This window comes from Phacochoerus africanus, chromosome 2 (assembly GCF_016906955.1).
Source record: "Phacochoerus africanus isolate WHEZ1 chromosome 2, ROS_Pafr_v1, whole genome shotgun sequence".
NCBI classification, from domain to species: domain Eukaryota; kingdom Metazoa; phylum Chordata; class Mammalia; order Artiodactyla; family Suidae; genus Phacochoerus; species Phacochoerus africanus.
The window spans coordinates 7,368,541-7,396,199 of NC_062545.1; the positions used below are offsets into that span (position 1 = coordinate 7,368,541).

Here is a 27,659-nt window from a genome sequence, read left to right on the forward strand (position 1 = left end):
CACCAAGACGCGAAACCAAGAGTGAAATAGAATAAAGTCTTCCTGGAACGTAGACAGCAGCAACGTCTTCCCTAAAACAGCCCCTGAATACTTCTGGCCTTTGAATGAGGACCACGTTTTATGCCATCATACATCTAGAAGCATGATGAGGGCAGAATTTGCTGGCAGAGTCCCCATATTTAAAGACCAAGCACCCATCCAGAAACCTACATGTTGGATACTATGTGGAATACTTTTGCCAACACAGATGCCCACAAATGCAAAGACTCTTTTTTTCAGAGAGTACATGAAACTACATTTATTCTAAGAAACCAGTTCCAGGGGCCTCTTTGATAGCAGTATTTAATTTCCTTTGGACCTTCAGAATACTTTATATAGTTAAATACCTGGTAACCATCCAAAGCTCTCACTAGAAAGGATAAGTAAATAAAAGATAGCCAGAAAAAAAATAAAAGATAGCCAGGACTTTGAGAGACTTAAAAGAAAGAAGATAAAGCATAGTTGGTGTTCTTTAGAATTGATACTGACATGGGAGCAGGCAAGAAGGAGGGAGAATTCGGGGAAATAGGGTTTTCTGTTCATTTCTTCAGATAATAACTCCATCGACCTCGCCACCACCTGGTCCCCAGAGACGCCTCTCTCTCAGATGCCTGCAGGTTCTGGCATTTTAACCTGAAGGTAAATCATGTTGTCTCTGGGCTTTGCTTTCCTGTAGCAATGGAAAATAAAAATTTAAATTACCATAAATAATGGCTTGATTAAGAAACTGTTGCAGGAGTTCCCATCGTGGCGCAGTGGTTAATGAATCCGACTAGGAACCATGAGGTTGTGTGTTCGATCCCTGCCCTTGCTCAGTGGGTTAACGATCCGGCGTTGCCGTGAGCTGTGGTGTAGGTTGCAGACGTGGCTCGGATCCCGCGTTGCTGTGGCTCTGGCGTAGGCCGGTGGCTACAGCTCCGATTCAACCCCTAGCCTGGGAACCTCCATATGCCACGGGAGCGGCCCAAGAAATAGCAACAACAACAACAACAAAAAGACAAAAAAAAAAAAAACTGTTGCAGAGTTGTACAGGGCAACTACCTCTCGAAAGAAAAGGGAGCCCAAGGATAGAGCAAGTGACAAAGCGAGAACAGCCCCCTGCGGCCTGTTCCCTCCCCGCCTGTTTTGCTACGGCCTGTGCAGTAAAAATGGGGTCTTATATATTTAAATTGTTTTTAAAAATCAAAATTAAAATATTATTTCTTGATGCTTGAAAAACTAGATGAAATCCAAATTTCTTTCTTTCTTTTTTTGGTCTTTTTAGATCACGGCATATGGAGGTCCCCAGGCTAGGGGTCCAAACAGAGCTGGCCTACGCCTCAGCCACAGCAACACCAGATCCTTCACTCACTGGGCGAGGCCAGGGATTGAACCGGCATCCTCGTGGCTGCTAGTTGGGTTCTTAACCCGCTGAGACACAAGGGGAACTCCAAAATCCCAACTGCAACGTCCATAAATAAAGCTGGAGCCCAGCCTTACCCCTCTGTTTAGGTGCTGCCTGTGGATGAGGCAGGACTGAGGATGGCAACTGTGTGGCCCCAAAACCAGACGTGTGCACGCCCTGCCCCTTTACGGAAGGAGTTTGCTGACCCTTGTTACAAAGCATCTGTTGTGTTGCGACCTCACTCCATCACTGTCAACATTCCATTCTGAAGTGTTTTGGTTTTGTTTTTTTCTTTTTGGCTGCACAGAGGCAGGGGGAAGTTCCCAGGCCGGGGATCGAACCCCATGCCTCAGCAGTGACAATGCCAGATCCTTAACCTTCTGTGTGAATCTGGGTTTTAATGACCCGATGGACTATTCTCTCTGCCTCCCAGATTCACGTGTGTCCCTACGTGGAATCCAGAGACCCAGCCTGCAACGACCTGCCTCACTTTCTCCTCCCTTGCTTTCGTATGGCTTTAAGGCTGGAACTTCAGGAGTTCCCACTGTGGCTCAGCAGGTTAAGCACCTAGCATAGTGTCTGTGAGGATGCGGGTTCAATCCCTGGCCTCGTTCAGTGGGTTACAGATCGGCATTGCTGTGGGCTTTGGTGTGGGTCGCATCCACAGCTCGAATCGCCTGTGGCTGTGGCTGTGGGGGAGGCCGGCAGCTGCAGCTCCAATTCAGCCCTAGCCTGGGAACTTCCATATGCCGTGGGAGCAGCCCTAAAAAGGAAGAAAGAAAAAAAGAATAGAACCTGGGATTCCAGTGAAGCACCTGCCCCGTCGCAGGAATAAAAGTCTTAAGCCATTTTTCTTAGTGAAGAAACGCACTCAGAAAATCTGAACCAGCGTTTGCTCAAAAAAATAGAAGATTGCTTTAAAAATAGTTTCCAGTTCCAAGCTAAGTCAGGGGGGACTTAGGGACCTTGGTGCTCTGTGCGGCCAGCATGACAGACAAATCCGTCCGTCTCACAGTGTAGACTAGATGGCAGTCCTTTTAAGCCAACAGTCGTTTTCCGTACAGCAGCTCTGGGCATCATAAAAGGCTGTGCAGTACCCACAAGGCTCTCCCAAACCCTCTGGAGGGAGGAATCAGAGCCTGTTCGTGATGCAGGGGGCAGATGTAAGGCGGGCCCCGAGTCCCCGGCGCCTGGACTCACCTCCCCAGCCTGTCCACCTCCTCGATGGTCTCTGGCAAAGCGACCCCCTTGGTCTCCGGAAGAAGCAGCGACATTCCCCCCGCGACCAGGCCCAGCGCCGCTTTGGACGAGACAGATGTCACGTGGAGCCGTTAGTACGTGGCCGATACCGTGCATAGCAAAGATGACAGCTGACTAAAGAGATGCCTGGGGAGGAAGCGCCCATCCCGGCTCGGCGGTAACGAACCCAATGAGTGTCCGTGAGGATGCGGGTTCCATCCCCTGTCTCGCTCGACGGGTTAAGAATCCGACGTTGCCTTGAGCTGTGGCTTAGGTTGCAGATGCGGTTTGGATCCAGCGTGGCTGTGGCTGTGGCGTAGGCCGGCAGCTTCAGTCCTGATTCGACCCCTAGCCTGGGAACCTCCATATGCTGTGGGTGCCACCCTAAAAAGCAAACAAAGCAAAAACAAAAAACACATACTCATACATATGTGACTGAGTCACTTTGCTGTACAGCAGAAATTGGCACAACCCTGTAAGTCAACTAAACTTTAATTTTTTTATTTTTTTTTAAATTAAAGCAATAGGATAACTGGGGAAATGGCAAGAAAAGGGGCTAGTGCCTTCACTGTACTTCCACCCAAGTATAAAGTTCTACAGTAACTGCTGTATAAGTATTAGGGGGATTTATTGACTCCGGTGCCTGGAGAACACCAGGAGACTCGATTTTGACTAATTACTATATATAAAAAATACTATATTAATTTAATATAATGTAGTATATATAGTCACTATATATTAAATTAATATGGTATTTATATAAGGTAACCAAATATATATGTTACAACATATAATAATATAGTTTAAATGTTTTATATATAATTATGTTATATATAAGCTGTAATGGGTACATTACAGTTACTATGTATTAATATATATATATTTACACACACACACCTATATACGAGATGGGTCTTGATGGCCCATATGTGACCAGTGCCAGCCTCTCTTGTTCCTCTTTCCCTCCCCTTCCCTGGTGGATCGCCCCGGGCCCAGAGGCGGCAGCTCTCTGCACAGGGGGCGCCGTTCTGCCCTTCACCAAATGGATCCTCAGCAGGTTTGGGGAGACATGGACGAGGCCCCTCCTCCTCCTCTATTCCAACATTATCAGCCACAAAGCTGATACCAAATGTTGACTCCCATTTGTCCCTTGTGTCTGTTCTCAACTGTTAAGATCTGGAAGCAGAAGTGGGGTGATAATTCAGCATCTTCAAACCTCTAGCCACTACATTTTTTTTTTTTGGCTTTTTAGGGCCACACCTGCGGCATATGGAGGTTCCCAGGCTAGGGGTCGAATCGGAGCTGTAGCTGCCCGCCTAGACCAGAGCCACAGCCACAGCCACAGCCACGCCAGATCCGAGCCTCGTCTGCGACCTACACCGCAGCTCACGGCCACACTGGATCCTTAACCCACTGAGCGAGGCCACGGATCGAACCTGCCACATCATGGTTCCTGGTCGGATTCGTTAACCACTGAGCCATGACGGGAACTCTGCAATTACATAGTAAATGCACAGAAATGAGTAGTCAAGGTCATAAGAAACCAGGAGGCTATGTCGAACATTCTCCCCCGGGGCCATCCAGTGGAATGAAAAATTGGAATCCAGAGCTACAGACCCCAAGCTCTGCCCACCTTCTAGGAGGCCATCCAGTGGAATGAAAAAATTGGAATCCAGAGCTACAGACCCCAAGCTCTGCCCACCTTCTAGGAGCAGCATCTTATCTTTCCCACGAAGCAAGACAGAGTGAGCCATCCAGTGGAATGAAAAATTGGAATCCAGAGCTACAGACCCCAAGCTCTGCCCACCTTCTAGGAGCAGCATCTTATCTTTCCCACGAAGCAAGACAGAGTGAGCCATCCAGTGGAATGAAAAATTGGAATCCAGAGCTACAGACCCCAAGCTCTGCCCACCTTCTAGGAGCAGCATCTTATCTTTCCCACGAAGCAAGACAGAGTGAGCCAGGAGACGATGACAGAGCAGGCACAATCCCTCCCTTCCATAAACCCCCTGGGGGGGGGATCATTCCCTCACAAACAGTCATCGAGGGTTCATGCGGGGCTGGAAAGAAGGATTCATAAATGTTCCATGAAGTCTTACCAAACAAAACGAGGGGCAAGCCTCGCCAAACCTCCGTCAGCCTGAAGACCAGGAAGGGCGCGACCACCCCGCCCAGGTCGCACAGGGAGGAGCACACCATCACGCCGAGGTTCCTGATGAAATGCAGAGAACGGAACGGATGGCTTGTGTGGGAACCGATTTCCCAAACGGGAAACTCGTTCCAGAGCAAGCACGCTGCTCCCTGCGCAACCTCCAGGGAGGGCAGAGGGGCTGGGCACAGAGCTGCCCACTGATGACTCGGTCAGTGATGCCTACACATGGGCTGAGAGGGTGGCACAGCCCAGCTCCACAGGGTCAGAAGCTCGTGTGCTCAGGGCCCTTCAGATCTTGCCCCGTGTACTTCTTCATTGGCCATTCGCTTGAATCCTTTGTAATAAACCCATAAATGTAAGGAAGCTCTTCCCTGACTTCTGCAAGCCGTTAGAGCAAACCCTTGAACTGACGGAGGGAGTCGTGGGAATCTGATTTATAGCTAATTGGTCAGAAGCGTGGGTGGACAATGTGGGGCTTACAACTGGCGTCTGAAGGAGGGACAGTCTTGCCGGACGAAGCCCTTAACCTGTGGGATCTGCACGAATTCCAGCCAGGTAGTTACTGTCCAGACTGGATTATAAGAATTGTTGGTGAACTGGATGGTGTGACTAGAGTTTTTTCCTTCACAGTGAAAGATAGGGAAGAATAGAGAGAGAATACTAAGGCACTGGGGGCAAAGAAAGCTGGGGAGAAATGTAAGGAAACTGTCTACTTGAAATGATGTCTTCACTCCTGATAATAGCCTTTGGTTGGAATTCTACCCTGACTTACAGGCATATAGCCACTCCAGCTTTCTTTTTGAGAATGGAATTTTTTTTTCATTCTTTTACTTTTTTTTGGGGGGGGGGTGCTGTACCTGCAGCGTATGGAGTTTCCCAGGCTGGGGGTCTGATTGCAGCTACAGCTGCGGGCCTATGCCACAGCTCACAGCAACGCAGGATCCTTAACCACTGAACAAGGCCAGGGATCGAACCTGCAACCTCATGGTTCCTAGTCGGATTCGTTTCCATTGTGCCACGATGGGAATTCCTCATTCTTTTACTTTTAAACTATCTCTGCCCTTAAATTTAAATTGAGGAGTTCCTATTGTGGCTCAGCGGAAACGAATCTGACTAGGATCCGTGAGAACGTAGGTTTGATCCCTGGCCTCGCTCGTTGGTTAAGGATCCAGCATTGCCGTGAGCTCTGGTGTAGGTTGCAGATGTGGCTCGGATCTGGCGCTGCTGTGGCTGTGGTGTAGGCTGACAGCAACAGCTCTGATTAGTCCCCTAGCCTGGGAACCTCCACATACCGGGTGCAGCCCTTAAAAAAAAAAAAAGACGAAAAAGACAAAAAAAAAAACTCGAATAATGATAAAAGCTGGTGATACCAAGACTGCTGAGGATGGAGAGTGACCAGCTCTCTCCCACGCAGCTGGAGGAACAGAAAATGGTGCCGTGGCCACTTTGGAAAACATTTCTTATAAACTTAAACACAGCTGTGGGACCCGCTCCTAAGTTTTCACCTAAGAGAAGTGAAAACTTATGTCTGCTCAAAGGCCGGCCCACGAATGCTCATGGCAGCTGTATCATAATCACCTCCAACTGGAAAGAGCCCAGACGTCCATGAACTGGGAAAGGGACAAGGAAACCATGGTACATCTTCCGCCGCAAGAACAGTACCCAGCAACACGGAGTGCCAAAGCACCGATACACACCAGAGCACAGCCGAGCCCCTGGTGCGGAGGGAAAGAGGCCAAGCAGAAAAGGCTGCACTCCAGGTGACCGCATGTGTAACAGCCCAGAAAAGCTAAAGCCACAGGCAGAGAAATCAGATCAGTGGTTGCCAGAGGCTGGCGGTGGGAGGGGAGAAGGCAGACCGCAAAGGGAGAGAAAGAAGCATTTGGAGATGCTGGAGCTGTCTCTGTGTTACATTGATGGGGGGGTTGAAATGAGTATACTCAAAACTCATCCAACTGCATTTCAGGGTGAATTTTGTTCTCAGAACTTCCAACTTCAGTAGCCCTGACTTTTAAACCAGTCTTGGAGTTCCCGTTGTAGCTCAGCAGGTTAAGAACCTGACTAGTATCCATGAGGATACAGGTTTGATGCCTGACCTTGCTCAGTGGGTTAAGGATCCGGTATTGCCGTGAGCTGTGGTGTAGGTCACAGAGGCGGCTCAGATCCAGTGTTGCTGTGGCTGTGGTGTAGGCGGCAGCTGTGGCTCCGATTCAAGCCCCAGCCTGGGAACTTCTGTATGCTGCAGGTGCGGCCCTAATAAATAAATAAATAAACATCACTGGGTCTTCCGGGCCTGTTGCTATGTTTGCAGACTGTTGCATCCCTGTGGGCAGTCTCTGTGTTACATTGATGGGGGGGTTGAAATGAGTATACTCAGGAGCATCGAGGGCAGAAAGAAGCAGGTTCATGGCCAGGGCCCTGTCACCTCCTAGCTGTGTGACTCTGGGAAGGCCTCTTTCCCTTTCTAAACCTCAGCTTCCTCATATGAAAAATGGGGACAAGGATCTTACAGGCTGAACGCACCCTACGTCTGGCGAGGCTTTGCGTGACCCTGTACACACGGGAACTGCTTTTCAGCAAGTTATGTCCAGAGGTGTCAGGGTAGCTCTGGAAGTTTATGCATCTGGTCGGTGCTAAGGACAGGGTTGAGACGCAGCCTCTGCCCAGGGCTCACCCCTCCATGCCAGACGCCACTGTGACAGCCCATTTCCCACTCGCTTCCACGCTAAGCATGGGCCCTGCCTCTGAGGTCCGACCCCCATTTCAGGGTCAAAGTATCCACTCTTGGGGGCATCTGGAGGGGTGGTCCCAAAATGCTGGTCCTCGCAGAGCCTGGCTGGCCCACCGAGGCCGTGTCACCGCCTCCCCCGCGCACTCACCTGATGAAGGTGGGGTACAGCTCGGCGCTCACCAGGCACACCACCTGGAAGACGATGGTGATACCCATTCGGCCAATGCAAGCTGCCACGATGCTCAGCCAGTGCAGATCTGGAGAGGAAACGGACAGAGGGTGTGGAAAGCAGGAGGGGCTGTGCCCATGGGGTTACGTGAGAGGCCGCAGTCCTGGAAGCTTGGGTTTTGGAGCGGTAAGGGCCGGAGAGATGGTCTCATCGGACTCTTCCATTTTAGGGTAAGTAAACTGAGTCCTGAGAGATTTCCTGAGTCGTGAGGGTAGGCTCCATGGGGCAGAGGAAAGAATGTGCTTTGGGGGGGTGGGGGTATTTGTTTTTGCTTTTTTTTTTTTTTTTTGGTCTGTGGCTGTGCTGTAAGCCACACTTGCAACACATGGAAGTTCCCAGGCTGGGGGTCGAATTGGAGCTATAGCTGCCGGCCTACACCACAGCCACAGCAACGCAGGATCTGAGCCACATCTGTGACCTACCCCAAAGCATATGGCCACACCAGATCCTTAAGCCACTGAGCGAGGTGAGGGATCAAAGCCGAATCCTCATGGATGCTAGTCAGGTTCTTAACCCACTGAGCCACAGTGGGAACTCCAGAATGGGGTTCTTGAATCAGCTCTGCCTCCCATCAGCCGTGTGGCTTGGCAACCCATGTACTTCTTCGTGCCTCAGTTTCCCCAGCTGTGAAGGGGGAATAATTTTACCCAACTTATAGGCTGTTGCGACATATAGAGATAATACATGTCAAATGTGACCCCCCGTAAGCGTGGGCTTTTTACTGATTGTGCAGCAGTGTCACTGCACATAGTGGGTCCTCAGTGACTTGGTTCTCTTAGGCAGTAGTCCTGGGGCCTGTATGCCAGATTTCTAATCCTCAATCTAGGGTTCAGGTCCAAGCACATTTTTTTAATCCAAAATTGCCTGAGCAAGTGGGTATTAGGGAAGCAACCGCTCGTCTCCTCCCAGCCAACAGCTCTGGGGTCTTGATTGCCTGCAGGTACAGGAAGCCCCCTCCTGCCTGGGGCCATCAGAGCACCGGGCACCCGTCCACCTCACCTGGATGGCAGGTGTTTACCCAAACGCTAAACCACAAGTGGCTCCTGAGACAGGCCAGCTCACTAACAAAGCCCCCGGGGGTCACAGAGAGCCTGTTGCCTTGACCCTGGTCCCCGTGAACACGCTACTCATGGAAGACAGGCTTCGTTCACGCCACAGAGCAGCCGCAGTGGCCCTCAGACGCAGCTTTCCTTGGGCCAACATAGCCTCTCTGCATCTCGGCTGCCCTCCCTCCGCCTGGCAGAGAACCCAAGCCGAGCCTTCGGTTAAGGACCACATCTCCCAGCTCCCAAAAGATGAAAGACCATGCCTGGAGGGGGGCCTGGCTCACAAATTCTGCAGCCTTCGATCTGGCGAGATGCTGTACCGGACGTGAACAGCATCCAGGCCCTCAGAACCCCCAGGCCCCAGGGCCACTTTCTTCAGCAGCCCGAGGGACCAGTAAGACCTGCAGTCCCACCACGTCGCTGCCCTGCGCAGAGCCACCCCTGCTCCCGCCACGCTCAGAATAAAATCCATACCGCATCTCCTGCTACCTCCCGACCTCACTTGCCAGGTCCTAGTCGCGAGAGTCGGGCTGGTCCTGCGACACAGGGCTCTCCCCATTCCTGGGGGCCTCGCTCTTGCTGTTCCCCCACCAGAAAGCTCCCTCCCCAGGTGTTTCGAAGACTCATTCTCCCTTCATTCAGGTTTCCTAAGGCCACTTTGACCACCGCATGAAGAATTAACGCCCTCCCCCCCCCTTCTCCTTCCCTTCTGGAACTTTCTCTGCTTTGCTCATGGCTGAGATCCTAGGGCCGAGGTGCCTGCTATATCAAGTACATAGAAGGCACTTGAAATACTTCCTAGAGGAGGGATGCAGGCTTATCAGCTAGTCTGATAAGGACTAAACAGAGGCAGGTGGAGAGGGCGGGAGCTGGGAGGAGGGTCCTGGGGCTGCAGGACCGAGGGGTGACGCCCCCCCACACACAGGTGATAACCAAACAGTCCCAGACCTCTGGCCCCCTCTCAGTGGCACTCTGTCCTGCTACTAAAACAAAAACCTGCCCATTCCCTCCACGGTACAGAATTCTAGAAACAGGGAGAGCGAGAGAAAATTGGTAAAAATCCATTTTGGATACCCTCTGCCCCCATTTCCTGTCTCATTCTCTCCCCCACGAAAAGAGGGAGAAATAAGCCTGCGCTCTTTTTTCTGGCCTCTTGTCATCTCCAGCCTCATCTGTGCAGCCTGGTTCTCAGGATACAGATTTTACAGGACGTTTCCCACAATATCCTGCCCCAAAGCTGCCCAAATGACACATTAAACCAACAAGTGCAGAGCACAAGCAATCAAATCTGAGCAAAGAGCAAATCTGCCTGTGTGTTTTTTTAAGATTTCTAACAGGAACAAGTGAGAAAGGCGATTTATGTACACAACACTGCCTCAATGATTCGGCTTTGGCTTATCTCGGATTGTTAGGAATCATGGACTGGAGTTCCCACTGGATCACACCGGAATCAACGGAGTCCCTGGAGTGCCAGGTCGCAGGTTCAATTCTTGGCCCCGCGCAGCGGGATAGGATCTGGTGTGGCTGAAGCTGTGACTCGGATCTGATGCCTGGCCCAGGAACTCCATATGCCATGGGGTGGCCAAAAAAAAAAAAAAAAAAAGGGAGTTCCCGTCATGGCTCAGTGGTTAATGAATCCAACTAGGAACCATGAGGTTGCAGGTTCAATCCCTGGCCTCACTCAGTGGGTTAAGGATCCGGCGTGGTCGTGAGCTGTGGTGTATGTAGGTCACAGACAGGGCTCGGATCCTGCATTGCTGTGGCTCTGGCGTAGGCCGGTGGCTACAGCTCCAATTCAACCTCTAGCCTGGGAACCTCCATATGCTGTGGATGTGGCCCTAGAAAAAAAACGAAAAGAACCCTCCCCAAAAAAGTGAAAAAAAAAAAAAAAGAATTGTGAACTAAAGCACACACCTACCCAAATGGCTGGTGTTAGAAAGACTAGCAATGCGAGTGGTGGTGAGGATGTGGGACCACTGGACACTCACGCATCTCAGTGGGAGTGTGATTGGCCCAACCATGCGAGAAAGGCGCCTGGCGGTATCTACAAAAATTAACATAGGTCTGCCCCCCACCCCCAGCAAGGGGATGAGCGCCCCAGAAAGCCGTGCTGAAATGTTCGCTGCAGCCTTAACCATGATAGGCAGACACAGGAGGGCACGCAAGGGTCTGTCCATCGACAGTGGCGTGATAAGAAGTGGGATATTGACGCAATGGCACGTCAAAATTCACGGTGCTGAGAAAGTACGACTGACCTACGCTCTCTGGGGCGACATGGATGAACTGGCAGACGTGAGGGTGAGTGACGGAAGCGAGACAAATTGCGTGCAGTGTAGATCCGTTTGTATGAAGTTCAAGGGCGCTCAAAGTTAACCTGCTGTGGCAGAGCCAGAGCAGTAGGGCTCTGGGCAGGGATGATGGGCACTGAAGCTCAAGGAGGGTGAGGAAGCCTTCCGAGGGGTCAGAAATGTTCTTTATCGTTCAGAGGTTGTAGTGCCCAGGCATCCGTAGGTGTGAAAATCCAGTGGTTTGAACACTTATAATGGGTCCATTGCACCCAGTTATACCGCCATTAAAAATCTAAAAAGTAACCTAAAGAAATGCCTCGTCCTTGACTCCCCTGCTTCCAGGGGCTGATCACAGAGTGACCACACCACTCCCCAACCCCCATGAGCTGGAAGACAATGAAAGTGGGCCCCTCACCATGTGAGATGAAGATCATGAGGAAACAGGCTGCTCCTGCCAGCAGGTTGGAGCCGGCCAGCAGGTAGAGCCGGCCGAAGCGGTCGATGACGAGGAGAATGATGAAGGCGGCTGGGAATTCAACCAGAGCGGAGTACAGGAAATCCAGGTAGAGGTTCCCGCCCGTGGCTCCCACGTGCATGATGAGGCCTTGGTAGAGCACAGAGCTGGTGAACCTGTGCAGAGACGAGAGGCCGGGTCAAAGGCAAGCTCCGCAGAGGAGGGAGGCTTAGGGTTCTGGCCAGCAAAATAAGGGCCCCTGCCGGGGGGAGGGAAACGGGCATCATTTGACTTCCGATGTCCCAGAGCCAGAAAAACAGGGAGTTCCCCGGCGGCTCTGTGGGTTGAGGATCTGGCTTTGTCACTGTTGTGCCTCAGGTCACTGCTGTTGCGCAGGTTTGATCCCTGGCTCTGGAACTTCCTAATGCTGCAGACAAGGCCAAAAAAAAAAAAAAAAGTCCTAGAGTTGTATGAGAAGAGGGCGGTCGAAATCAAGGAATCAAGGAATCAAGGAAGGGGTCCTAGATGAGAAGCTCCTTTCACGATTCACATGAGAGGATGACTCACAAGACAGGCCCATGTTTCCGGAGATGACAAATGACGGTCCCTCCTGTTTCTTGCGCACCCAGGTGCTGGCCCGGCTCTGGGCACAGCACAGGCCCTACCTCATGGGATGTCCGGCAGCTCCCAAGGGGAAGGGCAGGGGAAGGCAGTGGTGAGTGAGCAGTTTCAGGAATCAGATTGCTGTATATGCTGTGTGACCTTACGTAAGTTAACTGACCTCTCTGTGCCTCAATTCTCTCATCTGGGAATGGGACAGGAATACATCCACACTGCTTTATCTTGAGTATTCATTGAGGTCATGGGCAAAAAGTGCTCAGTACAGTTCCTGGCACATAGTGGACACTCGGTGAAGGGGAGATTTCATTGTTGTCACTGTCTTTCCAAGGGCAAGGACCCACAGCACAACAGAGTGGAGAAGCCAGTCTTTCCAGCTCCACAGTGGAGCTCCCTCCGCACTTCGCACCCTCTGGAAGGAGCCTTACTTACTGTCTTTTACCTCCTATCCTGCCACACAATCCCTTCACCCATATTCGAGGAAAGAACAGCAAAGTTACAGAAAATGGCACGTGGCCCTGTGGGGACCAGCTCAGTCCCTCTCACTGGGAGAAATTTAGAGAGTCCCACGTGTCACTTTGGGGCAAACAATGGCACTTTGGAGCATTGAGCAATTGTGTTGGTACAGTTGTGCCCAAAATCTATAAGGATTGGTTCCAGGACCCCCGCCCCCCGAAGGACATTAAAATCTACAGATGCTCAAGTGCCTCGTATAAAATAGCAGCGTAGTTGCATAGAACCTATACATATCTCATACACTTGGAATCGTCTCTAGATTATTTATAACATTGAATGTAAATAAATGCTATGTAAATAGTTGCCGGCATGCAGCAAATTCAAGCTTTGATTTGAAGAACTCCCTGAGATTCTTTTTTTTATACGTATATATATTTTTGATCTGCAGTTGATAGCATCCCCAGGTGCAGAACCTGTGGCTATGAAAAGGCCAACTGCATTTACACCGTGAGACCTTCATGGACAAGAAATTGCTTTCTTACAGAAATGCAAGTTGCCCATCAGCTCCAAAACTGAGATCCCGGGGGGATGTTTCTCATTAATATACCCCCTGGCTTTATACAGCTGCCCCCAGAGAAGCACGAGATGCTTTTGTTTGTAGTCCCACATTATTCCTGATGGAACCAAACGGTCAAGAATACAAGGAGGAAGGTGTTGTATTCACAACTCAGTGAGTTTAGATGAGCCGGCTGGCGGGGTTGGGGGTGGATCTTCCATGCTGGTGAGGTTAGTCGGTTAAATGGGAGCAGTCACCTGTCACCCATAAAGAGACTGATCCGAGAGAAAGGAATGTACAACCCAGATTTTTCTGCCCCCCAAAAACCCACCCAAACCAGAAAGTTAGCAAATGTGCAGGACTGCCACCTTTTGGCAGAACCCATGGATTGCATGTGCATATTAAAAAGAGCATTTCCTGTATCTGCATCAGCCACTGTTTTCAGCCCTTTACACACATTATCTCATTAATTCTCCCAACAAGCCGATAAGCAAGTACCACCACGGCCTCCATTGGTTGCTGAAGAAACCGAGTCAAAGGGAACACAAGGCTTCCTGAAAGTCACAGCCCACGAAGATGCTGCAGTGAGTCAAGCAGATGTGGAGGTGGGGGCAGGAGGAAGGGGCCAGGGGCCAGCGCCCGTGAGCCTTGCGGGCCACGGAAGGAAGCTGGTTTTCTTCTCGGTGGATTAGGAAGCCTGTGAGGAGGTGGAGGAGGGAGTGACCGGGTCTGGGACTTTGCCTGTTTTGTGAGTGGTGCCACAGGGGGACCGGCGTGGCGGCAGACCCCCACCCCCACCGCCCAGCACACCGAGAAGAGATGGGGATGCCTACGCAACGGGACCTGAGAGCACAGGCAAGGAGAAACGGCGGGGTCCGAATATATTTTCGAGATGAGCAGAGTTTGCCGAAGGCTTGGGAGGAGGGGTGCGAGAGAGCAGAGGAGTCAAAATCGCCACCGTGGTAGGGGGATTCGAGGGGATGGGGCAAGAGTGGGTTAAGAGGGGAGCCCTCCTCCCCGTCTGCAGCATTTCGGGCCTCCACGTGGAACAGACGTTGCTAAGTCCAATACTGAGTATCAGGAGAAATGCACCAGGTACCTGGGGTCTTTGCAAAGGCTCCCAGGGCCTACCATGTGGCGGGGGCAGGACTCCCAGGCCAGCCCTCAGAGGGCAAGGCAACCCTGGCGAATAAAGAACTTGGGATGGGTTCTGCGGAACAGTGGCTTTTCATTCAGCCTTCAGCAAATGCTTGCTGGGGGGCTGCTATGTGCCAGGCACGCCCCCACAGCTGGAACCCTATTTACAGAAGCACAAATAAGCATGCAGGTGGCCTCTGATCTCATCCACCTTCTGACACTCCTCCTCAAAGACAGCAATCTTGGGAAGCTTCCCTCCAGCACACCATTGACTCACTCCTTGCTAAAATGAGCCCTGTCCCCTTTCATGCAATTCTCAAGGGAGAAATAAGGGTGCCTTTAAAAAAAAATTATTGGCAATTCCCACTGTGGCACAACGGGATCAGCAGCGTCTCTGGAGCGCTGGGACACAGGTTCGATCCCCAGCCCTCACAGGGTGTTAAGGATCTGATGTTGCCACAGCTGTAGCATAGGTTGCAACTGTGGCTCAGATCTGATCCCTGCCCCAGGAACTCCATATGTTGCAGGGAGGCCAAAAAAAGAAAAAGAAAAAAAAAAAAGCGAGAAGTGTCTTTTTAAGAGCTCTTTGACCACTTGAAAACCTTTTCTTGAAATTCCTTTTCATGGGAGTTCCCATCGTGGCGCAGCAGAAACGAACCCAACTAGGAACCATGAGGTTGTGGGTTCAATCCCTGGCCTCGCTCAGTGGGTTAAGGATCTGGCATTGCCGTGAGCTATGACGTTGCCAGGCTCGAATCTGGAATTGCTATGGCTCTGGCAGGCCAGTGGCTACAGCTCCAGTTCAACTCCTAGCCTGGGACCCTCCATATGCCGCAGGTACAGTCCTAAAAAGCAAAAAAAAAAAAAAATTGCTTTTCATGCTTCAGCCTGAGTTGCTCCCTGTTTAAGCTGTCCCCTGGGGTGCAGGGCAGCAGCAGCTCCCCCTGGGGACCGGGAGGGCCCCTTACCACAGGTACATCAGGATGAAGGTGTACTTCCTCAGGTTCTGCGTGCGGAACAGGTCTAAGAACGAGGGGCTCAGTCTTTCCGTGACGACATCCTCTTCGAGGGACAGCGTCTGGGGGGGAGTCGGGGCGTCAGTCGCATCCAAGCCGCGGGGAGTGGGACACGCCATCAGAGTGCCCCCCCTTCCCCCACCCAGGTTGGCCATCACCTGGCTGCCCGCCAGCTTGTCACCCCAAACATCACCGGTGTCCCCCTGCTTCCCCAGGCGCCCCCACAGGCAGGCTCTACGTCGTAAACACGGCCCGAAGTTCAGGAAAGTCCGTGAGAAACCCCTTGGTAGTTGGTCACCTTTAGATCAGCAGGAGGCAATTTCCCATTCTTCTGGGCTATTCGGTCCATTATCTTTATTGCTTGAGTGTTTCTCTTTTGCGATAACAGCCATCGGGGAGACTCGGGCACAAACCTGTGGGCACAGATCATGCCTACTGGGCATTTTCCCCAGAGTGTGTCCAACGTGAGGTTCTGATCAGAGCGATGCTGCGGCTCAGCACAGCCCACCCTCCTCCCGCTGGGACTGCGATTCCTCCAGCCGCCGATGGGTAAGGACGCGGGGCTGCCACCAAGATTAGCAACTCACTTGAACTGGTTGGTTTGTTGGTTTGTGTCTATGCCTACAGCCTATGGACGTTCCCGGGCCAGGCATGGACTCCACACCACAGCAGTGACAGTGCCGGATCCTTTCACCATTAGGCCACCAGGGAACTGCACGAGCTGATTTTGTTTCATAGCAGTTTAATGTGTAGAGTCGCCAGAGAACATTTCATTCATTCACTCAACAAAGAGCAAACTGGAGTTCCCATCATGGCTCAGCAGTTAAGGAATCTGACGAGCATCCATGAAGATACAGGTTCGATCCCTGGCCTCGCTCAGTGGGTTAAGGATCCGGCATTGCTGTGAGCTGTGGTGTAGATTGCAGACGAAGCTCAGATCCTGCGTTGCTGTGGCTGTGGCGTAGGCTGGCAGCTGTAGTTCCCATTTGACCCCTAGCCTGGGAACCTCCATATGCCGCAGGTGTGGCCCTAAAAAGACAAAAAATTTAAAAAGCAGCAACAACGACAAAGAGCAAATGCCTGCCATGTGTCTAGGCGGGCTTGGGCCTGACTTGTAGCATCTCAGCCTCTACTAGGGATGCGAATTCTACGACGCTCTAACTGAGACCAGCTTCCCGCTTAAGGAGCACCCCAAATGGCATGGAGGGGTAAGCCCTGGGCCTGCAGGTGCACCCCCCACCCCCCGCCGCCGTTGGGAAGGCAGGTCCCAGGGAGGACACAGTACCAGTAGCAGAGCAGAAGGAGGAAGATGGGCAGAGACACGGCGAGCTGGAGCGAGCGCCAGTGCGGGACGGCGTAGGCCAGCCCCGACAGCAGCACCAGCCCCACCGAGAAGGCCGTCTGGTAGAGAATCGCCACGGTCTTTCTGTAGCCCAGGCCCACAAATTCTGTGACTGAAACAGGAGAAGTGCCGCTCGTGGGCCCCAGGCAGGCGCTCCTCTGTCGCTCCACCTCTCCTTCCCCAAAAGACCCTCCTTCCTCACCGGTTCCGGAGACCCCTCGGCTCCCCAGGGTGCCCCAGCTCCCTTGTCCTGGCTCTTCTCTAGTCACGCCCCTACCCCACTTTTTTGGCCCTGCCCACAGCATGCAGAAGTTCCTGGATCAGGGATCGAACACGAGTCACAGCAGTGACAACACCAAAATCCTCAACGGTGAGGCCACCAGAGAACTCCCAGCTGCCCCTTTTCAAAATCTCCCAGAGTTCCTGTGGTGGCTCAGCAGGTTGAGAATCCAACTAGTATCCACAAGGACATGGGTTCGATCCCTGGCCTCACTCAGTGGGTTAAAGATCCAGCGTTGCCATGAGCTGCGGTGTGGGTCACAGATGTGGCTCGGATCTGGCTTTCCTGTGGCTGTGGCATAGCTGGGCAGCTGCAGCTCTGACTAGACTCCTAGCCTGGGAACCTCCATATGCTGTAGGTAAGATCCTAAACAGAGAGAAAAATAATAAAATAAAATAAACCTCCTGTCTGCCCTCTGTAGTTCTCCTTTTCCTGCTGCAGGACTCAGTCCACCTGCCTCTCCTCCCCAGAGCCTTCCCCCACCAGCTCCAGGCTGAGATGGACCACTCTCCACAGCCCCGGGAGCACTCACTAATCTCACCAACATTTCCGAGTGCCTACCAGGGGCCTGGCAAAAAAGGGGGGGGGAGAAAGGAAGCCATAAATACAACTAGAGTGACCACACTTTCTCTAGATCCTAAGAGCATCCCATCACTGCAAAAAAAAAAAAAAAACAGAAAAAAAGACCCACCTGCACATTCAGCTTCACCCCCTACTACCCCGCTCCCTGACCTCCGTGGCTTCTTAGAGCGCGTGGAACACTCGGGCCAGCAGGTGCTTACTCAGTGTGTAGCCGGCCATCCAGCTGCCCTTGCTGACCAGCCCCTGCAGCAGGCGGAAGAGCAGCAAGGACACATAGTCCGGAGCGACGGCCGTCAGGACGCCCAAGACGGCATTGATGAGGGTGGTGGCCAAGAGGCAGAGCTTCCGGCCAAACCTTCAGAGGCAAGGAGACAGGCAGGAGAGTTGAGCATTCTGGGGGTCGCGTATTCTGGATCAGACGGGCACAGTGGGACAGCCAGGGTCTCCAGTGGGGGAAGCAACAGTGCTTTCCTCAGGGACCCTGGTGGTCTGTCAAATGTCTACTGCCCCCCTCAAAGCCTGACCTGGTCCGTACTCCGTGAACAGTGACCCTCGGCTCTCGCGGGGTTCATTAAACCTGAAGGGGAATCCTGAGCATGCTCCGTGATGTGGCGTCTTAGTCAAGGATGAGTGGCCTCCCCCGTGTCGCTCCCAGTTCTCACACTCATCTCATTATTTTTGTATGTAACACGCTGTGTTGTTATTAAAACACGAGCAGGATGTATCAGACACCAGGCTGTTCCCCCACAGTCTTATCAATGGTCATAAAAGTTTTCCTGGGAAAATCCTCAGTTCTCATAGTATAACTACTGAGAATTATGTTTCCTTTCCTTTGTCATGAGTCAAACGGGCAAATTATTTGCTAAAACTTCATCCCAGAGTTGTGCTTGCTTTATGCAGCTCTTTACATTGTATCCCACAGTCTCTGGCAGTAGGACAAGGAAGCAAGGGACCAGGCTCACGTGTGGTGACAGCGGCTCCTCCACACCCAGGAACACACCCCCCCCCCCCGGCCCCTCCCAACAAGCCCTCTGCGTTTCTCTGCCATCCTCCTCGCTGGCTGCCAGCACACCCACGCCGTGCCTTCTTGTCCCAGACTCTAGACACAGAAACTTCTTGTCAGAAGCTTCTTACACATGCCTCAACGTAAAAAAAAAGAAAGAAAGAAGAAAAGATTAAAACATGGGCAGAGGACCTGAATAGACCTTGTTCCAAAGAAGACATGCACATAGGCCGACACACACATGAAAAGATGGCCAGCATCCCTCATCATCAGGGAAGGGCCAATCAAAACTGCAACGAGAGAGCATCTCACATCTGAGAGAAGAGGCATGGCCAACTAACAAGTGCGGCCGGGATGCGGAGCAAAAGGAAGCCTAACACAGCATCGGTGGGAACGTAAGTTGATGCAGCCGTGGTGGAAGACAGTATGGCATGTCTTCAAAGGATTAAAAAGGGAACTACCATGAAAGCCAGCAATTCTACATCTGGGTATTTTTCCGAAGAAAACAAAAACGCTAATTCCAAAAGATGTGGGCACCCCTGTGTGTATGCACCCCTATGTTCATTGCAGCATTATTTACAATAGCCAGGATATGGAAGCCACCTAAGTGTCCATTGATAGTTGAACGGATAAAGAAGATGTGGGGAGTTCCCGTCATGGCGCAGTGGTTAACGAATCCGACTAGGAACCATGAGGTTGTGGGTTCAGTCCCTGCCCTTGCTCAGTGGGTTAACAATCCGGCGTTGCCGTGAGCTGTGGTGTAGGTTGCAGACGCAGCTTGGATCCCACGTTGCTGTGGCTCTGGCGTAGGCCGGTGGCTACAGCTCCGATTCAACCCCTAGCCTGGGAACCTCCATATGCCGCGGTAGCGGCCCAAGAAATAGCAACAACAACAACAAAAAGACAAAAGACAAAAAAAAAAGAAGATGTGGAATATATATACATATATATATACACACCTCCTAAATCCACACCAGCCTCCATGCTGCTGCCCCACACAGTCCAAGCCACTGGCTACCACATCTTGTCTCGCTTAACTTCTGCAAAGATTCTAACTGGTCACCTTCTCCCACCACCGCCCCCTAAAATCCCTTCTTCCCAGGGTGCAGACGTCGTGTTTAGTGGGATCAGCCTTTACGTACCTGTCTGCAATGTAGCCCATGCCCAGAGAGCCCACGAAGAAGCCCACGTTCACACAGGACTGGAAGAGGTCCACCTTCCACGCGGCCTCGCACACCAGGTTAAACTGTGGTCACACCACCACCAAGGGGCGGAAAACACAAGACCGCTTGTAAGTCCGACGACACCGTCCATCCTCCCTCCGGACGAAGTAAACGCACAACACAAAATGTTCCATATCCTTTTCCCTCATCACATTTCAAGTTCAAGGTTTCTGGTGAATCTCGGTCACTGTCATTAAAGACCTAAAATCGTTCTCTCTGTGTTACTGTCAATACCCACCGAATAAAGAGGCTGTCGTCAAGCGCCACTGAGAGGCGCTTATCAAAAGACAGCATGAGGAGTTCCCACCGTGGCTCAGTGGTTAACGAATCTGACTAGGAACCATGAGGTTGCAGGTTCAATCCCTGGCCTTGCTCAGTGGGTTAAGGATCCAGTGTTTCTGTGAGCTATGGTGTAGGTCGAAGACGCGGCTCGGATCCCGCACTGCTGTAGGCCGGTGGCCACAGCTCCGATTTGACCCCTAGCCTGGGAACCTCCATATGCCATGGGAGCGGCCCAAGAAATGACAAAAAGACAATAAATAAATAAATAAATAATTTAAATAAAAATAATAAAATATAGGTGAAACTCCATGCAACTGAGACAGAATATTAACGCAAGTAGTTAGTGTAGGAACTTGGGCTCCTCGGATACATTCTTTGATGTGGATATTGATTAACATCTGTGGTTTAAGGGCTCCAGGGAGTTCCACCTCCACAGGCCTTGCTTCATTACTGGAAAGGCGCATTCCCCACAGGCTGTGTTTACTGTAGGAAATGCGCATCTCTAGCCCTCTCCTCAACCAATAAAAAAGGAATGACAGGAATGGTGCCATCACCTAAGGAAAGAAAAGGACAAAGAAACCATAAAACTTACACGGAGTGTTTCCACCCCTAAGACCCACAAGGACAGATGTGGGTAATTGAACAAGGCCAATGGAGTGAAGCATATCTTTCTGGACCCCGCGTTGGTTTCCCCGCTCCCCCCCCCCACCCCCCCCCCCCCGCTGCCACCACTTTTAAGAGATAAAAATCCCTATGGGACAATAAACAAGGGGCTCTTGTCCCCGCTCCCAGCAGCCCTGGGAGCGATTTGCTTTCCTGTAATAAAGACTTTGCTAGCTTGCTGCCTGTGTGTTCGTGGAGTTCATTCTTCGCCTGCTGTGAACAAGAACCCGGATTCTGGTACCATCTTTCCCGTATCATCACCACTTTCATCTTTCCAGTATCATTTACCACTTGGCGCTCAGAAACGAATAACGAGCTTGCTCTACTCTCTGTCTCAGGCCCACGCGTAGTTCAGCATCGCCCCCCTTCCCTGCCAGGCCAGCTGCTTATTCCCTCTAAACTCAGCGGCACACACCCCTCCCCAACCCCCGTGGAAGCTTCTCCTGCTGCTCTGTGGTTTCCCTGCTGCCCTGGACCTTGTCAGCAGAAGGCGGGGAGATGCTGTCCCCAGTCTGTATCCAGCTGGCCCAGGTCTGCATCTCTGCCTCTGCAGCCTCTGCCCACATCGCCAAGATGACTTTTTTTTTTCCTTTTTGTCTTTTTTTTGCCCTTTCTTGGGCGGCTCCCACGGCATATGGAGGTTCCCAGGCTAGGGGTCTAATCAGAGCTGTAGCTGCCGGCCTACACCAGAGCCACAGCAACGCGGGATCCAAGCCGCATCTGCGATCTACACCACAGCTCACGGCAACGCTGGATCCTTAACCCACTGAGCAAGGGCAGGGATCGAACCCTCGACCTCTTGGTTCCTAGTCGGATTCATTAACCACTGCGCCATGACGGGAACTCCCAAGAGGACTTTCTGTGTGAACCAGATTTCACCAAGGCCACGGGGCACTGGGCTTTTTTTTTTTTTTCTTTTTTTTCTGTATTATTGAAGTATAGCTGACTTACAATGTTGTGTTAGTTTCAGGTGTAGAGCAAGGTGATTCAGTTATTTATATATATACATAAATTAACTTTTATATATAGACACATATAAATATTCTTTTTCAGATTCTTTTCCCATACAGATGACAAGATATTGAACTCTCTCTCAATATCTAGAGTTTTCGAAGCTGTATGGTAGGTCCTTGCTGCTTACCTATTTTGCATATACTCGTATGCATATGTTACCCCCAAACTCCTAATTTATCCCTCCCCCCGCATCCCCCTTGGTAACCAGTAAGTTTGTTTTCTATGTCTGTGAGTCTGTCCCTATTTTATAAATAAATTTATTTGTATCATTTTTTGAGAGTCCACATTTAAGGGCTGTCGTGTATTTGCCCGTCTCTGACTTCACTTAGCATGATCCTCTAGCTCTAGGGCCATCCAGGGCACTAGTTTTTGGCCGTTTGGCTGGCTCTTTGCAGTCGGCGTCTCTGGAAGATGTCCCTGCCGTGGGGATGTGGGGAAGCCAGAGCCCTGGCAGAGCTAGAGGAAGGGGCATCCGGACTTCGCCGCTAACTCCGCCTCCCCTGAGAACCCAGCCCCGAGCTACGCTGAGGATCTCTGTCTGGAGGCACCTGCAAGGTTTGTAGAGCTGCCAGCCCCCTGTGCACCCAAACTTACCCAGCACGGCCCCCGGGCACCTCTGTGCCACAGGGAGACAGACCCAGCCCCCAGGAAAGCCTGGGGCTGCACAGAGGAGTTCTCCTAGACCCAGCCTTGTGGTCCAACACAGCCTGTAGGGCCACAGACGTGGTTGGCCAAGCTCCCCAGAATCACCCAGAGCCCTCATTAGAATACAGGTTCCCACAGGTCTTGCCCCAAAGACCACGGACCAGGATCCAAGTGACACCTGGGATCAAAAGTATTGGGAAACGGTGTGTAACCACCCCCTCCCCTCTGTCTGAGGCCCTTCTGGGGGGCGGGGGGAGCAGCCTGGCGGGGGGGGGGGGCGCGGGGGGGGGGGGCGCTGAGCTGCACTGAGCAGACACGGCCTCCTGAAGGGGGTCCGAACTTCAGGGCCACACACGCCTCTGCCCCCGGTGCCTCCTGACATGTGTCCCCAGGACACGGAGCTGGATATTCAAACAGTTGGCTCACTGCCCTCCCTTAAGCAAGTTCAAAGGTCCAAGGCCAAGTTAAAGATTATTTCTGCAGAAATGAGTAACTCAGGTGAATGTCCCCCCAAAATAAGCTGCTGCTTAGGATGCAGAGAGGAGGCAGAGGTTTTCGGGAACCATGCAAGGGGAATGAAAGCAGAGCCCCTTCCTCCCAGGAGCCAACTCCCCCTGCATCGAATCGCCTTCCAGGACCTCCAGCTCAACCCCCCCTTCTCTGGTCCTGTCCCCAGATGATCCCTGTCCCCCAGCCCCCGCCCCTTCCCCCTCTCAGTCCTCACCAGCGCTTGGATCCTGGGTCACTGGGAAGCCCCTCCCGTTACCACAGTCAGCCAATCGGCTCTAAAGCTCTTGGGGTCCTCTTGCCTGGTCCCCTCTTCTCTGCTGCCCCCCCCCAGGCCCAGGCCCCCACTAGCCAGGCTCCCCCACCTGCTCCAACCGCCACTCGCTCTGTTCCAGCCTCAGTTTTCCGAGGCTTGCTTCCCGGCATCCCCCTCCCAGCAGCCAGAACCTTCTGGCAAACTGGGCCCCTCCTCCCCAACCAGCAAAGACCTATATCCCTAAACAGGTCCTTCCTTTCACTCTTGTGACAGCCATGTGGGTTGGTAGTCCTCGGCCGGGCTCATGGCTTGGCCTCCCCCAAGCCCCCACCCCACCCCTGGGGAAGCCCCCACCCCAGCCCCGTTGCCTCTAGACCATTCTCAAGGTCCAGCCAGGATCATCTTCCTCCTCTGCCTAAATAACCCCAAGCTCCCTCCTTTGGCACGAAGGTAGTGTTGCCAGATTTAGAGAAAACAAAACAGAACAGGGTGCCTGGTTGAATTGGAATTTCAGATAAAAAAAAAAAAACACTTTTTTAGCATAAGTACGTCCCCTGCAATATTAGTATTCCCAGCCTCTGTTATCACAGCTAATGTGGGGCAGCACCTGGGACAAATTAGCCTAAAAAAATGTTCCTTGTGTATCTGAAAATCAGGTTTCCTGGCGTCCTGATTTTATCTGGTGACCTGCGCCCCCCACGACCCCTCTACTGGACCCCGAATCCAAATCACTTTAATAACTCATTGCTCCCCTCCTGTCCCGCCAAGCCTTGGCTCTGCTCCCCGACCCACCCCCTTTCCTGCTCAAAATACCACCCAAGGCTCCATTCAACTGCCACCTCCTTCTGGAAGACCCCTACCCCCACCCCCCACCCCCCTCCCCCAGGCATCAGCTCAGCAGGTAAGATCCCCTCCTTAGAGCCCTCAGCCCCTCTGCCTCTCTCCATCTCTCGCACGAGGCCTGGCCTGCTGGTCTCATTCTCACCACCCCATCCCTCCCTCACTCCCTGGAGACCGCACACTCCTTGAACTGCATAGGTTTTTCCTGCCTCCCTCCTGGCATCACGCCAGTGCCAGAACAGAGGGAACCAGTGCGCATTTCCTGAATGGGGAGATGGAGGGTGAACGGATGAATGATTCAAGGATAGTGTTCACAGAGAACAATATTTCTTCCAGATTCCCAGCGAGAATAGTGGACGGTCTGGTACCCCGGGGACGCCAGGCTCCCATTGGCCATCTACTGTTGGAGGACGCCTTGGAGACCAGTTGTTTGTGTGATGGTGTGTAAAGAAGTTGCACCTGCACCTGCTCCTCCCTCGGGGGATGGGGGGGGTGGCGCCTCCATACCCTGCCCCCCCTTCACCCCAGACAGTGAGCTGGTGATGCTGGAGGAGGGGACAGGGCGCTTTCCTCCAGCCACAGCCCGGATGTGTCAACTCTGAGACCGCTAAGTTACCTGGTTTCAGGTGAGCAGTGCCCCCACCAAAACCAAGCTTTGCTAACAGAGAGACTCTCAGGAGTTTGGGCCTGTGGCTTCAGCAAATGACCTTGAAGCCAGTTTGCAAGCACCCACGCTTATCTCGGTGCAACACTTTCAAAAGTGTCCACGAAGGAAAAATAATCTGATGGCTTTTTCTAAAATGTTCTCAAAGCCAAAGCTCAGGTAACCCAGTAAGCTGTCCGGGCAAAGCCCTTTGCGCCATCACCTTCTCCCGTGGGACGTCCACAGGACACCCAGTGCAGCTCGGCCTGTCTGCCCCACACCCTCACGGTGCTCGGCCAGCCCCTGTGATAACCAGGTCATTATCATCCCTGGTTGACGGATGAGGAAATAAGGCTCAGAGAGGCTGAGTCACTACCTCACTGACACTCAGCCGGTCCGGGCATGGCCGGGATTCAGGGTGACTCCAGGACGGCTTCCGTGCCACCTCAGAGGCCAGTGCTTGGGTGTCACACATCCATGACTCTAACGGAGGGGGCCTCACGGTTCTAATGGTGGGGGAGCTGGACCCGAGGTGAATTCGGCAGGCCCTTGGAGAAACCAGGGGTGCAGAAAGAAGAGGAACCCACGTCCCCAGAGACCCGGGTCCTAACCATCCAGCTCAGCCTGGCTCTCATGGCCTCCCTGACCCTCGGTTTCATCTTCGAACACCCAGAGTCTGTGGGGATTAAACAAGGGAAGGATTCTGAGCGCCCGGGACAGTGGCTGCCACCTGCTGAGGCTCAGAGGACACAAGCCCTCTCTCCACCTCCTGAATGAAACTGAACCTTGTAGGGTTTGTCACATATGTCCCCCCCTGCTCCTGAAACCCACACGCCCCCCCAGTGCAGGACTCGCTCACCTCGGTGACGATGGAGGAGCCGGGCGTGTCGTACACCCAGCCATACCGACAGGGGCCCAGCGGCAGGTGGCTGCTGTTGGCGGCCAGGCCGGCCAGCGGGTCCTCGCAGCCCAGGGCGCTCTGGTTCCAGTCCACCTCGTAGCGGCGACACTGGTGGGGGAAGGCCTGGCCCGCCGGCCCTGGACCCGGCACCGTGTAGTTCAGCTCCTCAGCCAGGCCCCAGCCGCATCGCTGGCTCAACTCGGCCACCCCGGGGCTCCGGCAGCGGTGGTCCGGGGTGAAGCCCAGGAAGACGATGCCTACGTAGATTGGGGCGAATGCAACCGAGGTCAGGCACAGGTTCAGGAAGGCTTGCTTCTGGAACCAGCCAAACTCCCCGACGTGCTCCAGGACGTCATCCACAGACGGCATGACTGGGTCACCAGCCTCATCGCTTTGACCAGAGAGCTCTGGCCACAGGGCCCAGGCTCCTAGCGTCCCGTGAGTTTCTCGGCGATGGGCTGGTCTAAAATTAAATTGCTATCTAAGCAGGACACCCCTGGAAGCCAACCATCGGGGAAGAACCTTTTACCCCGCGGTGCAGGGTTCAGGCAAAGGTGGAAGGCAGGTGTGTTTGCTGCCAAAGTGTTTGCTGGGCCCGGGAGCAAACTCAGCACTCAGGGCCTAATTCTGTTGAGTCAGAGCTCACAGAGCGAGAGGAGAGAGTGAGGGAGCCTAGAAACCTCCCCGCCATCTCTTTCGGACGCTTCCAAAGGGATGATCTTTTTAAACTTTTTTTTTTTGCCTTTTTTCTTTTTAGAGAAGCACCTGTGGCATATGGAGGTTCCCAGGTGAGGGGTCAAATCAGAGCTGCAGCTGCTGGCCTATACCACAGCCACAGCAACACCAGATCTGAACCGCGTCTGTGACCTACCCCACAGCTCATGGCAACGGCGGATCTTTAACCCACTGAGCGGGGCCAGGGATCGAACCCCTAACCTCATCGTTCCTATTTGGATTCGTTTCTGCTGCGCCACAACAGGAATTCCTTAAACATTTTTTATAATCTAGATACACCAAAGTAGCAGCCATGGACCCATCACTGTGGCTGGCATCTGAAGCCGGGTGGTGTGGGGGTCTGACCAGGGTGATGGGTGAGCAGACAGACCCTACATCCTTGTCCCAAAGCAGGACAACCTCGTTCCCCAGGACCTGCATGGGACTCCACCAGGCGTCACTACCTCCCCAGCAGACTGCATGAGCTCCAGCCCGCCTTCCCTGGGACGAGCTGAGAGTGGGGCCAGGTGGCCCTCACTGTCGCCCTGTCCACAGGGCCATTCCTTCTATTTTGTTTTCCTCTAACACCAGCGGGCTCAAAATAACAGCATAAATCAATTTTATTGAATGTGATTCACAAACTGGTCAAAATACAAAATAGAAAAAGATGTAAAAAAAACACGACTAGCTAAAATTCGCAGCCTCACTTCGGCTCTCCCTCTGTCTTTAGGGAAGATGTTCTAGTTCCCCAGGAAAGGACGTGCCTCCAGGCCGAGCGCCCGAGGCTTTCCAGTGTCTGCAGAGCCAAGGTGCTGACATGCCCAGCTGGGCCATCCGGACTTTCCTTCAAATCCGGACACCCACAAGCAAGCCCAGCCCTCCCCTCACTCCCACTGCCTCCAGAGCTGGAGCGCGCTCCAGACGGTGACTTTGGCGGGATGCTGCCGGCTCCAGGACCGCGCCCGCCTCACCTCTCCAGCCCCGCCAGCCACGAGGGCCGCAGCCGGGCTGCCCAGCCCGGGGCCACGCAGCCATGGCCACAGCCACGCGTTCTGTTCTGCAGGAGGCTTGGCTGCGGACGGACCCAGGACTACCGAGTTCACCTGGAGAAAGCAGCAGCTGTATTGTGCAGCGCCCTGTCAAGGGAGCCTTCAAAGCTGCGCAAGGGGTTTTCATCCATGTAACCTTGTCCTCCCCCAGCCTGCGATGCACACTGTCCCCTTGCGACCTGATCCCCAGGAAGGGAGGTAAGACATCCATGCCCATCGTTTTTGAACTTGTACAAAGAGCCCGACTATCTCCAAGTCCTACTCTCAGTGCCTGGGAGGGCAGCCAGCCTCCCTCGGGCATCATCGTTGAGTCGCGGACATCAGTGGTTGGTGGGGAAGTGGGGTTTGGCCACGTTTATAAAGTTCTTGC

General features: G+C 52.8%; 1 protein-coding gene across 2 annotated transcripts; it reads right to left on the reverse strand.

Moving 5' to 3' along the window:
* Positions 1-269: 269 nt before the first annotated feature.
* LOC125121503 (solute carrier family 22 member 1) lies at positions 270-25,994 on the reverse strand. Of its 2 annotated transcripts, XM_047769799.1 has the most exons (11): positions 25,485-25,994; positions 19,695-19,798; positions 17,750-17,904; positions 16,631-16,799; positions 15,644-15,758; positions 15,298-15,407; positions 11,524-11,738; positions 7,694-7,802; positions 4,762-4,874; positions 2,624-2,723; positions 270-709 (listed from the first exon to the last, which is right to left on the reverse strand). In XM_047769799.1, exons 1-11 carry the CDS (start codon positions 25,893-25,895, stop codon positions 643-645), a joined length of 1,668 nt encoding a protein of 555 aa, XP_047625755.1. In that variant the 5' UTR covers positions 25,896-25,994; the 3' UTR covers positions 270-642. The 2 variants fall into 2 exon arrangements, with proteins under 2 accessions (XP_047625755.1, XP_047625756.1); XM_047769800.1 differs by lacking the exon at positions 4,762-4,874 and having other exon boundaries at positions 25,485-25,969.
* Positions 25,995-27,659: the final 1,665 nt, after the last annotated feature.